General features: G+C 38.4%; 2 protein-coding genes across 5 annotated transcripts in view; both read right to left on the bottom strand.

Annotated features, from left to right (window-relative positions):
• Positions 1 to 2,419: 2,419 nt before the first annotated feature.
• gnb3a (guanine nucleotide binding protein (G protein), beta polypeptide 3a) lies at positions 2,420 to 8,080 on the bottom strand. 2 transcript variants are annotated; one of them, XM_058400046.1, is made up of 9 exons: positions 7,932 to 8,080; positions 6,004 to 6,130; positions 5,365 to 5,510; positions 4,929 to 4,992; positions 4,389 to 4,551; positions 4,159 to 4,225; positions 3,861 to 4,062; positions 3,517 to 3,733; positions 2,420 to 2,712 (listed from the first exon to the last, which is right to left on the bottom strand). In XM_058400046.1, the coding sequence occupies exons 2-9, from the start codon at positions 6,058 to 6,060 to the stop codon at positions 2,606 to 2,608; spliced, it is 1,023 nt and encodes a 340-aa protein (XP_058256029.1). In that variant the 5' UTR covers positions 6,061 to 6,130; positions 7,932 to 8,080; the 3' UTR covers positions 2,420 to 2,605. The 2 variants fall into 2 exon arrangements, with proteins under 2 accessions (XP_058256029.1, XP_058256022.1); XM_058400039.1 differs by lacking the exon at positions 7,932 to 8,080 and adding an exon at positions 6,822 to 6,938.
• A 293-nt stretch (positions 8,081 to 8,373) lies between these two features.
• Positions 8,374 to 14,228, bottom strand: part of p3h3 (prolyl 3-hydroxylase 3) — a 16,008-nt gene continuing 10,153 nt past the window's right edge. For 2 of the 3 annotated variants that reach the window (XM_058400001.1, XM_058400009.1), the window contains exon 16: positions 12,673 to 13,056. In XM_058400001.1, the coding sequence (XP_058255984.1) occupies positions 12,889 to 13,056 (168 nt within the window). In that variant the 3' untranslated portion in view covers positions 12,673 to 12,888. Of the gene's footprint in view, positions 8,862 to 12,672; positions 13,057 to 14,228 lie in introns of those variants that run through there. The other variant, XM_058400017.1, reaches the window with a different exon arrangement.

The following is a 14,228-nucleotide window of genomic DNA, read 5'->3' as shown; positions in this document are numbered from 1 at the left end:
TCAGTGTAACACTATTAAAGTTATTGGAAATGTTTTTTTCCATGATGCATTTTCTTCATTTGCAGAATAATTTGTTCAGATGCTTAATGCAGTGTTGTTGGTCCAAATAATTAGTGGTGTTCTTTTTTTTAAGAATTAACAACTGCCACACTGCAGTGCAATTATACACAGCACACAGTGGGACCTAGTAGATGAATTGTCAAATTACTTTGGTTTCCTTTTAGTGTGAAGTATGAACGCATGATGCCTGTGTGGGAAAACCCCTTAACATAGGAGCAAACTAACTGCACTTTTAAGTTGTTTTTCAGTTTGTTTGACTAAAGAATTTTCATGTTTGCTTGACAACACAAACGAAAGCTAAACTGTCTTGGGTGTGACCACTGCAAGCTTTGAGTCATTTGGAGACAACAGACTGTGTGAGTGTTCAGGGTAATCAGGACTTTTTGTAATGCTAGGAAACAAATTAAAATAAAAAAAAATATCCAACTTGTTCTTATTAGCTTCAAATATATAAATATAAATTGTGTTGCAAAAGTATTCACCCCCTTTGGCGTTTATCCTGTTGTTCTGCATGACATTCTGGAATTAATATGGATTTTTAAGGGTTTGTACCATTTGATTTATGATTTGAAGGTACGAAGTATTGTGCAACAAACAGCAAGTTTTCAGTACTTTGTAGTGCCACCTTTTGCTGCAAGTCTCTTTGCGTAGGTCTCTTTTAGCTTAGCATGTCTAAGCACTGGGATTTTTGCCCATACTTCAAGACAAAACCGCTCCAGCTGCCTCAAGTTAGTTGGGTTATGTTGGTGTACTGACTAAGCCATTCCAAGACAATTAAATGATTCTTTTTGAACCACTCCAGTGTAGCATTAGCAGTGTTTCAGATCATCATCCTGCTGGAAAGTAAACCTCTGTCCCAGTCTCAAATCTTGGGCAGATTCTTTAAAAATTGACTTGTATCCAGTTTTTCTGGTCCCTGCCAGGGAAAATGCTGCCACCACCATGCTTCACTGGGGGGGATGGGGCTCTCAGAGTGATGAGAAGTGTTTGCCACACATGGTGTTTTCCTTGATGGCCAAGAAGTTCAATGCTAGTCTCATTTGGTCAGAGAACCTTCTTTCATGTGCTTGGGAAGTTGGCCACATGCTGTTTGGCAAACATGAAATGTTGGCCACTCTAGCAAAAAGCTCTGGTCTGTGGAGTGTATGACTTAAAGTGGTCCTACTGACAGATACTCCTATCTCCACTGTGGATCTTTGCAGCTCCTTCAGTGTTATCTTTGGTGTTTTTGTTGCATCTCTTGATTAATGCTCTTCTTGCCTGGTCTGTGGGTTTTGGTGTGCTGTCTTCTCTTGTCTGGTTTGTGATGGTGCCATATTCTTTCCATTTAGTTATAATGGATTTAATGGTGCTCTTTGGGAAGTTTAGGATATTTTTTTTAGAACCCAACCTTGATCTATACTTCTCCACAACTTTGTCACTGGCCAAGGGTTGTACAAGGGTTCTTTTCAGACCAGTTGTATTTAATGTGACAAATCATGTAACACTGATTGCACACAAGTAGACCTTAATCAACTAATTATAGGACATCTGAAGTTAATTGGTTGGACAAATGGTGGGTAAATACTTATGTGCCCTCCAGATTTCTGTTTGTTTGTTTGTCTTAATTATTGTTTGTTTCGCAATAAAAAAAAAAATTTTGCACCCTGAAAGTCATAAGTCTGTTGTGTACATCTAGTGTTACAAACCCCCCACCATTTTAATTCCAGGTTTTAATGCAGAAAAACAAGACAAAGGCAACACCAAGGGGTGTATATATTTATATGAAGATATAAATAATTTAGATATATAATAATTTATTTTAATAATTTATTTATTTCTATATGTTTTCCAATCAACATTTAATAAATAGAATGTTAAAAAGATAAAAAGTATTATACATAAATGAAAATCCATGATTAACTTTCTTTTATTAACGCCATACAGTGGCAGCATAATGATGCCAAAATTAATCAAATGTAGTCATTATTATATACTTCAAATATTGTAAATACAGATAACTAAAACCTATTATTGAACAATATTTTCCAAAACTTATAGATCATTATGAATCTATAAAGCAAAAGAGTTATAGCTTGATTTTAAAAATATGTATGCCAAATGTATTTTGGTGGCTCCTGAAACAGTCTACATTATTTACACAAGAACCCTATCACTCGTTCCGGTCGGTATGTTTCACTTCATTCTTAAAGTACAATGCACTAGTAACAGTATTTAACAGTAACCAACATTACTTTATCTACATTCCTCTAACTGACCTTTTGAAATGACCTGAAAAGTGCCTGCTGCAGTTACTCAGAGCACCATGGTCCCTGAAAGATTTGAACAATCCTATATTTCACTTTTTATTCGTGTAGTCTATTGCATAAATTCTTTAAGAAAACAAAATGTGCCTATAGATAAGATTCTCTTTCTTTCTCTTTCTCTCTGGTTCCCTCTCTCTCTCTCTCTCTCTCTCTCTGCCCACATACCCAAATTTAAAACCTACTCAGGTGTTTCCCTGAATCATGTTTTCCCCCCTATTTCTTCATCCAGAAAAGGTATTTCAGTTCCAGATCTTCAGGAAGCTATCCCAGGATCCTGTGCAGCAAGCCATTCCATCAGGCGTCACACCAAGGCAGCTCACTCGGTTATCGTGGCCCGACAGTGTTCCTGTGGAAAGAAATCCAACAATTACAGAGAATGATAATAGCATAACCGTCATCATATTTTCTCAAGGCCGTATCCTCTTTTTTCCCCCTTGTCATCTTGTTCCAGTTTCTTTCAAGACATTGTTCAATTTTCTGGTTTCTAACTCTTGTTTATACATTCATTGATCATCACTAAGTGCTTTGTCCTGGTCAGGGCTGAGATGGATCCAGAGCTGAATACACCGCAAATGGGATGCAAGTCTATCTCAGAGTTCCATTCACACACACATTAACACCTTGGGGGAATTTAGCATAGCCATCCTGATTTGCACTAAGAACCATACAGACTTTATATTGTTTAGTGCTATTTTAGCGTTGTTGTGTATTGTACTGTCTGTAGCTCTGTGTTTATGTAGCACCAGGGTCCTAGAGGAACATTTGTTTTATTTCACTGTGAACTGCATCAGCTAGATATGGTCAAAATATGACAACAAAAGTCTATTGACCTGACTCCACCTACTGGCATGTTTCGGTAGATGTGAGTATACCTGAGAACCCTAAGAAAAAATTCAGACAGATACAGGGAGAACATGCAAATCTTAGCCCTTGTGTTTTGTTTCTGGTTCCTAGCTATCCTCTGTAGAATTTGATCATGGATAATCTATGATTTGACCTGTGAACAGTGATTATTGTTTTTTTTCCTGAATAAACAGACTCCAGCTTGGTCACTTCCTATCAGTTTGCAAAAACTCTTGCCAAAAAGTCAGTTAACGTCTCTCCTTGTAACTCCTTCCTCCTCTTCTGGCTTCTCTTTCCCCTCACTCACCCACTCTCTCAGCTTTCAGCATGTCCCAGATGTTGCAGGTGAAGTCGTCGTAGCCAGCCAGCAGGAGGCGGCCAGAAAGTGAGGGTGCAAGGGAGGTGACGCCGCTCATGAGACTAGAGTCCTTGTAAGTGGTCAGCTCCTGATCACCACGCAGATCATACAGCCTGCAGGACGAGTCGTCTGAGCCGGTGATCACTGCATTACCATTGGGGAAGAACTACGGAGGGAAGAAGAAGAAGAAGTCTCTGTTTTAAAATATACTTGAAATTGAAATTAAATCATTTGAATTTTTGGTGTGTGTGCATATATGTGTGTGTTTGTAGGACAAAAAAAGAGAGATTCACCCCAATAGCATTTATGTCACTCTCATGGCCATAGAATGTCTGTTTGCACTGGGCAGCTCGTATGTCCCATAGTCTGGCTGTGTAGTCACATGATCCTGAAATGAAGTAATTAAAATCTGGAGACAAACCCAGTGACATGCAGTCACCTATGTGGCCAACAAAAATCGTTTTCTGTGCGCCGGTCTCGATGTCCCAGAGACAGCTAAAAGAAAAAAAATTAAAGATGAGATTTTTTCCCCCTCAATACTTGACAAAATTATTGTTAATACTGTCATTGTATTAAGCACAAAGTGCTCACCAGGTACAGTCTCCAGAGCAGGTGATGATCTCGGTGTCACTCAGGAAGCGACAGCAAGACAAATAACCTGTCATATAAAAGACAGTGGAATTAGTAAACATGTAGATAATACACACTCATTTATTTATTTATTTGTATATTTCTTTCATGTGAGACAGGTCTTCTCATTATATTGTAAAGTACTTGAAAAATGTATCTATATATATATATATATTGTTTGTTGTTTGCACCTGTATGTGCAGCCAGCTCACGTGTGACCTTAATGTTGCCGTCTTTTGGCACCAGGTTGTAGATAGAGCACATGTTATCCAGGCCACCACATGCCGCCAGGTTTCCTGAGGGGGAGTATGCACACGTCATCACCCAAGTAGACCTGAGCTGGATGGCATTCACCTGGAACATGGGCATGGGTCAAAGGTCAAAACATTGAAAAGTCTTTTTTTTTTTTTTTTCATTCATTCAACTTGGAACAGTATATTTGGCAACGTGTTTCCTAAAATGCTCCATGCTCCAAGTATTTTGTGTATATTTCGACTGAATTAGATGAGATAATGATTCATATTACATTATCAAGATTTACTGGAAAGTTTCTTAGAATTCTGTATGTTTCTAAAAACTTCAAAAAAAAATTTTTTTTAACCGTAAATGCCATTTTGTCTGTGAAACCATACAAATTATACTCTGGAACTACTCTGGTTTCCCTTCATTCACAACAGCCTGAGATCTAGATACATAGATCCGAAATAAATCACTTGTAAGATACTGAGTACCTTGTTGGTGCTGTAGGTGTCCCACACGATCATTTTGCCGTCCTGAGATGCGCTCAAACAGAGTCTGATAGTCAAACACAGAGAAACAAATTAATCAGGGTTGGAGAAAATATAAGAGTGAGTTGCCTGATAGGTGATATCATCAAACACACCAGTGTGTCAGGGAATTAATTCAGTTACTCAATCACATCTTTAATTATGATGCTTTGGTAAAGTCCGATCAGATGCAGTAACACATCAGATTACAGGCAGGAATCATGTTCTATCTTGCTGTTTGTTTATGCTTCAGTGGAGTGTACAGGTGCTGGCTTGCTCTGCTAATTTGCATGTGTGTGGTAAGCTGTGGTCTGTAGTTTTATATTTATTTACGTATACATGTATGTACATACATACATACATATATGTGTGTGCGTGTGTGTGCGTGTGGTGTACATACTTCGAATCTGAGCCCCATTGCATGGCATAGATTTTGGAAATATGTCCTCTCAGTGTCTTTCTGGATTTGAGCATAACTTTTCCCAGTGCAGCTGTGCTTGAGACGCTATCCTGCAGTGTTGTGTCCTGCACTGATTTACGTGCCGCCTGTGGAGGTCAAGGGTCAGAGAATATGTTCAAGGTGACAAACCAATGTTAAATAAAGGCACTCTTGTTGACTTATTATCCAGAAACTAAAATGTAAACAAAAGCAGACTTGATCAAAGACTTGGGCTAAAATAATTTTGAAAGATTAAAGATTATCTTTCCTGATGTAACCAACAAGAACACAATCTTTACATGTAATGAGCAATTATTGGTTGAGTTTAAAGGCACAACCATGGCTGCTTGGTCATGCACGGATTTGAACCTTACTCACAACCTTCCAGGCACTAGCACAGGATCTTAACCACTACTGCTACCAAGATTCAAGTCATGATTCACAAAGTGTTGTCTTACTAAAAAAATTGTTCTGTTGTTTGTATGAGTGTTTTTTTTTAAAACTATAACAGTTTAACATCAAAAATAATCCCTGTCTGTGTGTCTGTGTGTGTGTGTGTGTGTGTGGTTAGATAGTATAGTTCAGACTGGAGATACTAACAGCGATCTGGTCCTTGAGGTTCTCCACCTCCTTCCGAAGTTGAGCCAATTCACCCATGGCAACAGTTGTCAAGTACAGCCACCAACGGAGATGAACAGGAAGTGAGATCAGATGAGCAAAGTGACTTCTGGGAGGAGATGGTAAAGGACAGATGTAAATAAATAAAATACATTTAAATGCAAAAAAAAAAAAAAAAATCCTTTTCATTTCACCGAGTTCATTATGTCCCTCTATAGTCCTCAGTTCTATAGAAAGGTCACGTTTTACTGAAACCAAAACACACCCTCCCTGCCTTAGAGGCCATTTGCAATTCAAACTCTTCCCAACTGGTTTGCAAATAGTCACAAATAAGGATGCACGCAAACACACAGTGATTGAATCACACGTCCTTAAAACATTAATTGCAAAAAAATCTAACTTATACACACAACACAGTCATAACAAATACCACTGGGCTTTATTTATTTATCTTCTGTATCTTATAGCACACAAAGTACACAAAGTGTCATATTCATTTATGTCTCCCGAGCAGTGATAAACACTTCCTACATCGGCATTACTGTAGATTTCAGTGTACACATCACATTCATACTATAAAAGTTATTCATGTAAGCCTACCCAATGAATAGAAAGCAACTCTATTCACTCAGAAGGAGAGTCATTTATTTATTTAAGCATTTGAAATTCTGAACTTTTAATAATAAGAATTACATGATATTACATTCCAGCAGCATCTTAGAAAGTGATTAAATGTTCAGAGAGAAGACAAACAACACATTTAACCCTCAAGTCAATTCATTATTACAGTTAAATCTTACCTTATAATGCGAGGTCACTTTTTCTGCTATTGCCGTTTAAATGTGTTAGTGTCTCTAGCGAGCTCTTATGACCAAATGAGTTTGCCTAAAATTTGTTTGAGGAAGGGGAGTGGGAGAAGGTGCAGGCAGGGTTGGAGGGAGGGAACTGCTCTGTCATGGACATTAGTCAAATGGTGTCGTTTTACATCTTTCTCAAACCGGGGACATGAACGCAATATGTGTCTATAGTGTTTTGTGTGAATTTGTGCTCTTTATCAGATTAGGTTCTAATAAAAGAGCAAAGTTTTCAGTATGTTGTGTAGGTGTAGGGAGTCCAGGAGACCCAAGATAGAACCACAAAGGTGACGAAGATGGAGAGTTGGAGAGATGAGGGTTATTTGAAAAAAGAGCAAAAGAAAGAGAGAGAGAGAGAGAGAGAGAGAGAGAGAGAGAAATAGAGAGAGATGGATGGGTAGATGGCTGGATGGATGGAGGCAAGATAGCTTTAGAGTGGGTTTAAATCCAGACTGGTGAGATTTTAAGGGAAGCCTTTTGGCTCAAATCTGCTCTCATCTGATTATAGACTGCTCTTTGCATCTGGATAAGAGCTCAAATGGTGGGGGCGAGAGAGAGACAGATACAGAGAGAGGGAGGAAGAGAGAAGGAGAGAGAGAGAGAGAGAGACAGAGAGAAAGAGGGTGAGACAGAGGAAGAGAAGCTGTGTGGGTAAGGGGTTCGTGAGTGTGGCCTAGACATCATTTGAATCATGGATACTGTCCACTGAATGACCTTTCATTACCGTAGATGGCTGAAATCCAGCCTGCCCCGATGATCATGCATTTGATTCATATCAAACTTCATTTCACTTTAAGGCTTTACTGTGCTTCACAAAATGCTACTTTGCTGATTTTCAATAATTTTCAGATTTCAGTTTAATCATAACTATAATAAAGAAGATATATATATATATACATATAAAATAATAATAATAATGTAATAGAATTGGTCATTTAGCATCAATATCAAATGACCAATCAAAGACTCTGTAGTTTGATGTGTATGTGTTTGTATTGTTTTAAATGTGGCAAAAGATTATTCAGAACAGAATAAAATACAGGCGTAAACACTTACCTCTTCCTCTTCCTCCTCTTCCTCCTCCTCCTCTTCCTCCTCCTCAGCTATATGTTTGTATCTGGTATATTTGCTATTGTATTTATGTTTCCTTTTCTCTCCACTAGTCTCTCACATAACGCCGTTTCACACTGAGCTGCTCTGCTTTGCACTCGTCCTGCCTCTCTGCCACTTCTGTGCAGGACAGATGATGTTTGTAGGGGATGAAATGAGCTCAGAGTTGAAAGGATAATGCAGAGGATGCAGTGCGTGAGAAGGAGGGATATTTGAAAAGAGAAAGTCGGGAAAGAAGTTGTCAGCTGCAACCACCTTGAAACCTGAGCACACAGGACCAGATGATTGAAAAATACAAATAGAAACATACAGCACTGGTGTGATCATTTTTTTGTGGGGATGAGAATTTGAATACACTTTATCATAATGTTTAAACTGGGATTTTTTGATATTTTTACTCGACATATAATTTCTTATGACCAATCTTAATTCCTCCAAACACTCCTTAAAACACACTGCACACCACCGTATTAGAAATATTTCATTGTTTGTAATTCATTCATCTCAAACTACATGGATAAGTCTACTCAAATTAGAGATAATTTACCATTGTACCATATTAAACCTTTTGAAAGTTACATATTCATAAAAAAATGTTCCTTATTATAATTTGAAAAAAGTGTATGCTTTCGAGGACCCTGAACATCTGCGCTACTTATATTTATGACGCAGGTTTTGCCAGTGGACTGAAAAATAACAAATCACTTCATGGCAGTTTATTATTCACCGCTTGCCATGTGACTCGCTCATAAGCAAAGCAAATGACTCAAGCGTGTCTTTTTGCATCTTCAAGAAAGCAGCATGCACAGACACTGTCCTCTTCCAACCTGTCTCCTCTTGACTTGACTAGTCCTCCGATGAGCCTTCGTTCTCTACCTGTAAAAAGCAAAAAAAAAAAAAAAAAAAGTTCTGGTCCAGTATTTTTTCATAAAGCTGCTGAGGTTGAACTCTGTACATGCTCTGTGCTTTATGTAGACTTCATCATTTGTTTAACAAAGCTTGAGAAGATGCCAGCTGAGAGACAGGAAGTCCTGCAAGGATTTGGGTGTGTTAGATATGGATGGATGCAGCAGAAGAAGCACACTCACACTGCATGTGAGTTCTGATTAAAAGCTTACGAAATAAATGACAATACACATGAGCAAAATATTAACAGTACAAACATTCAAAATGTTTCAATATACCTGAATGTTCTTTGCTTCTTTTGACAAACAAGGTAGTAGCTATTAATAATTTCAACCACAGTTCTTCTATGCAAAGGAATTTACCTGCGTATTATTAAGGTGTTAAGCATGTTTTCCTTCTTATTAACTTCAAGAGAGAGAGAGAGAATTTGATAAACATGTTTTTACTGGGCCTACTACATCACGTGCAAATTTTTGCATGACTTGTCATTCTTTAATTAGTGAAAAATGGAATTTTTGGAAAATTGCAATGGTGTAAGACGGATAAAACTATTTGGTGATATGGAATAACTATGAAATTATGTAATGTTTCCAGCTAGCTAGAGATATATGACATAAGATGTTGCTGAACACTCAGACTTGCTTTGACTCCAAACCCCCAACATAAAGCCCAGCTCAGACACATAACTAGGTTTTATACTCTATAATGTAAAATACTTTGATTCTTTTAGTTAATTAGCTAAGAAATTAAAAAAAAGGGATAAGGAGCAGAATAAGTAAAATTAGGACAATTGTCTATATAATATTATACAGTATATTAAGTGATATGAAATATTAGTGTATAATAAATATAATATAGTATACTTGTAGTGGTTTAGACAATGATAAGTAGTCAAACAATGATTCTAAAATTTTTTTTTAGTAATTTTTCTAAATTACTATACATAAATCACTATTCTGTACAGATCACATTTACAAATTTGTTTTAAATATATATTTTAAAAAGAATTTGCTGCTTGTTATATGTTATTTACAGTTTTCCTCTTTGAAAGGCTAGAGATGTAAGGAGATACTGTAATACACTGAAAACCACAGTCGGTTGTATGTACACTACATGGCCAAAAGTATTTGGACAGCTGGTCATAACAACAATACATGTTTGTTTTTGTTTTTGTTTTTTTATTTCCACATACCGTAGCCACAAAGGCCACATTTGTAGATAATGTCGTTGTATGCTGTAGCATTACAATTTCTCTTCACTGGAATGAAGATGCCAAAACCTGTTCCAGCATGACAATGCCCCTGTGCACAAAGCAAGCTCCAAGAAGACGTAGTTTGTCAAGGTAGAAAAAATTGAATGTCCTACACTGATCCCTGACCTCAAGCCCGGTTAACACCTTTAGGATGAACTGGAACACTGACTGCATTCCAGCCCTTCTCATCCAACATCACTGTCTCCCATTACCACTACAACCCTTTGCTTTTCTGTGCTCTTTTGAGTAGCATTCTTGATTTCCTAAGAAGGATTTGAATAAAATACATATTAATTTTTATATTTGTCATATTTAGGTGATCAAATTTTAACCAGATTAAATTTGACCTTTTTTTTTTTCTTGCGTCAGTGTGCCACTATGAGGTCAATAAAAACCTGCACCATTACTGGCCCTTTGTGGATAGGATTGGACAAAGATGATTAACACTAATAAGCAGGACTTAAGCGAAATAGGTGAGTCTATCCCAGGGGACTTAGGGCAGGGTACAGGGTGGACATGATGCCAGTCTATCTCAGAGCATGATCACACACACTTACTGTTCACCAATCAGCCTACAACACGTCTTTTCACTTATGGGGGAAACTGTAGTACCTGGATTAAGCCCCTGAGGCAAGAGGAGAACATGCAAACCCCAAAGGCAGGGATCAAATCCCCAACCCTAGAGGTGTGAGGCTAACCACCACGCCACCACACACCCCCAAAAATATAAAGTTTAATTATGTTTAAATTTATATTTATACCAAGCCAGAGGCAACAGTTATTCTCTCATATGAATTACCTTCTACATTTCTGTCCCAACCGATGTAATTCTGATACACTCTAAATTCAGAAACAATCTGATGAATAAGGTCTTGGACATTTATTTTCATGCCTCTGCCTTGCTCTTAAAGTAAAGGTTGCATTGTATAGTCAGTAACAGAAGGTTAACACCTCCATAATCCTTTAATTTCTCATGTGCCTATCTTACTGCTTAATGGACATTTTAGCAGCTCAAAGGCATGTGTAGGGTTGATACTATATATATATATATATTGGAATTTTTGACCATTCTTCCAGAAGCGCATTTGTGAGGTCACACACTGATGTTGGACGAGAAGGCCTGGCTCTCAGTCTCCGCTCTAATTCATCCCAAAGGTGTTCTATCGGGTTGAGGTCAGGACTCTGTGCAGGCCAGTCAAGTTCATCCACACCAGACTCTGTCATCCATGTCTTTATGGACCTTGCTTTGTGCACTGGTGCACAGTCATGTTGGAAGAGGAAGGGGCCAGCTCCAAACTGTTCCCACAAAGTTGGGAGCATGGAATTGTCCAAAATGTCTTGGTATGCTGAAGCATTCAGAGTTCCTTTCACTGGAACTAAGGGGCCAAGCCCAGCTCCTGAAAAACAACCCCACACCATAATCTCCCCTCCACCAAACTTTACACTTGGCACAATGCAGTCAGACAAGTACCATTCTCCTGGCAACGGCCAAACCCAGACTCGTCCATCAGATTGCCAGATGGAGAAGCGCGATTCGTCACTCCAGAGAACGCGTCTCCACTGCTCTAGAGTCCAGTGGCGGCGTGCTTTACACCACTGCATCCGACGCTTTGCATTGCACTTGGTGATGTATGGCTTGGATGCAGCTGCTCGGCCATGGAAACCCATTCCATGAAGCTCTCTGCGCACTGTTCTTGAGCTAATCTGAAGGCCACATGAAGTTTGGAGGTCTGTAGTGATTGACTCTGCAGAAAGTTGGCGACCTCTTCGCACTATGCGCCTCAGCATCCGCTGACCCCGCTCCGTCAGTTTACGTGGCCTACCACTTCGTGGCTGAGTTGCTGTCGTTCCCAAACACTTCCACGTTCTTATAATACAGCTGACAGTTGACTGTGGAATATTTAGGAGCGAGGAAATTTCACGACTGGATTTGTTGCACAGGTGGCATCCTATCACAGTTCCACGCTGGAATTCACTGAGCTCCTGAGAGCGACCCATTCTTTCACAAATGTTTGTAAAAACAGTCTGCATGCCTAGGTGCTTGATTTTATATACCTGTGGCCATGGAAGTGATTGGAACACCTGATTCTGATTATTTGGATGGGTGAGCGAATACTTTTGGCAATATAGTGTATATTACAGTATTACAGCTTGACTTAATGCACTAAGCAAAAGGCACTAATACACAAGACATTCATACACACTCAGTCTCTTTTCATTTCTTTTTTTATAATGGAGGAGCCTGATTCAACAATTTCTTGTCTGGATTATTATTCCATATTCTAAATGGGAGCTTTGTTGGTTTCATAAACAAATGCATGCAGGATTATCTTTAATCTCGCTCTCCATCCTCCCCCTTCGCTTAAGTCTCCCGCTTTCCCATCCTCTCGCTCACGTTTTGTGTCTGCCGTTTGTCATCAGAATTAATATGTAGACAACAGATCACGCTTGCCTTTTTTCCTCCTGCTGTCTCGTTTAAATGCTGTCTAGTTCACATAGTAACAAATTTATTTAATAACAAAAGTGTGATCCAGTTACTCCCATTTTTTATTTATTCAGAAAAAATATGTTTGACCAGTGTAACACTGAGTGGTGAGTTGATGCTACACATATATTCTATATATATATATAAAAAACAATACCCTCAGACACATACAACTTCAGAGATGCTGCTGAAGTGACTATCAAATGTTCATAAATAGATCAGAGATCTGGGTAGATCATGTGTCAGAAGTTCAAATACGCTCAAAGTTCATCTCTTGCACTCGACACTCTCTCCATGTCTTTGCTTCTGCTCTTAGATGCCTGGCTCCGCCCACTCCGAGCAGGTGCGAGTTCGCTATCTAACTCCTCGTTTTCGTCCTTTACTTTTTGTCCGCCTATTCCCAACAAGGCCTCGGCCTCCTCTCGTTCCTGGAACCACATAAACAATCAAGTGGAGACGATTTCTAACACTTTTAAGACAATTATTCAATACAGAAATGTCACTAATACAGTGTAGTTTATAACTAACTGGAGCTCGACAGCTTCTATTTGTCTTTAATTTAAGAACAGTTATACCAGCTATACAGCTATATCAGGTGAATTGTGGACCAAACATTCAGATATACACGCTTGGAATCTATATGAAGCATTTTCACCTGGATGTTATTCTTGTCTTCGGGTGCCAATGTCTATAAATCAGACTAAGATGAAAGCATCATAATGAATCTGCCACAATTAAACAGTCTGTGCTATATACAGTACAGGAACAGGACATGGACCACCATAATGAGGTTCTCTCTAAGGTACAGCTATAGTATGATGTCACAAGATGAACATCAGCCTGTGTTAGAGTGATGGACTGCAGGAAATATGTTGGGGAGAACAAAGAATTTCTCGTGAAAAGCCACAATACCAGACGTGCAAAGCAAATGCAAAGGTGCACACCCCATATATATTTGAGTGGTATTGATAAATAGAAAAAAATATATAAAGCATTTTTATAAAAGAAAGTTATATAGTGCTGGTTTACAATGCCATGCTATGTGCTAGTATCTCATTTACTTTAAATAAACATCAACAGAAGGTTTTGTGAAAGGGAAAGTGAAAGTTCAACAGTAAATACAGTGATGTTGTTTGGACATATAATGAGTTTGGATGGATTTCACATACATTTATGGTTCACTTATACAAGAACGGATGCACATATTTATGCTGCATCTCTTAGCTGGTGTGGATTTAAACATATCCACACATAGCTAATATGTGCAACTTAAAATTAATCATAAAAGCTTTTGGTCTTCTGGAATCACTTATTAATTCTTATTTGCTAAATATAAATAATTAGGTGTGTATTTTATTAGTATTATGTGTTATGATAAAGTGGAGTGATTAGTAAACATCCATGAAAGTGGGTGCTAAGAAAAGGGAACAAGACATATAACGCAAATATTAAGACAATATGCCTCTGGGTGGTAATGTATGCACATTTTTGGACCAACATGGGCCTGAAAATCCCAGTGTGTTGGTGGATTTGAATGTCACACCCTCTTTTGCACCCCACTACCCACTGCAGTGTGCAAAGGCAAAAAATAGCAACACAC

Source organism: Hemibagrus wyckioides, linkage group LG01 (assembly GCF_019097595.1).
Source record: "Hemibagrus wyckioides isolate EC202008001 linkage group LG01, SWU_Hwy_1.0, whole genome shotgun sequence".
Taxonomy (NCBI): domain Eukaryota; kingdom Metazoa; phylum Chordata; class Actinopteri; order Siluriformes; family Bagridae; genus Hemibagrus; species Hemibagrus wyckioides.
The sequence above is the reverse complement of the archived record's forward strand: the minus strand, read 5'-3'. Positions and strand labels throughout refer to the sequence as shown.

Bases quoted from the DNA above. Each gene is read 5' to 3' on its own strand.
- gnb3a (XM_058400046.1), bottom strand. From the start codon at position 6,060: ATGGGTGAATTGGCTCAACTTCGGAAGGAGGTGGAGAACCTCAAGGAC. The intron at 3,734-3,860 runs GTGAATCTCTCT...TTCCCTCCGTAG, and splicing joins GTGACATAAATGCTATTGGG to TTCTTCCCCAATGGTAATGC. The intron at 2,713-3,516 runs GTGAGTGAGGGG...TTCTTTCCACAG, and splicing joins GCTGAAAGCTGAGAGAGTGG to GAACACTGTCGGGCCACGAT.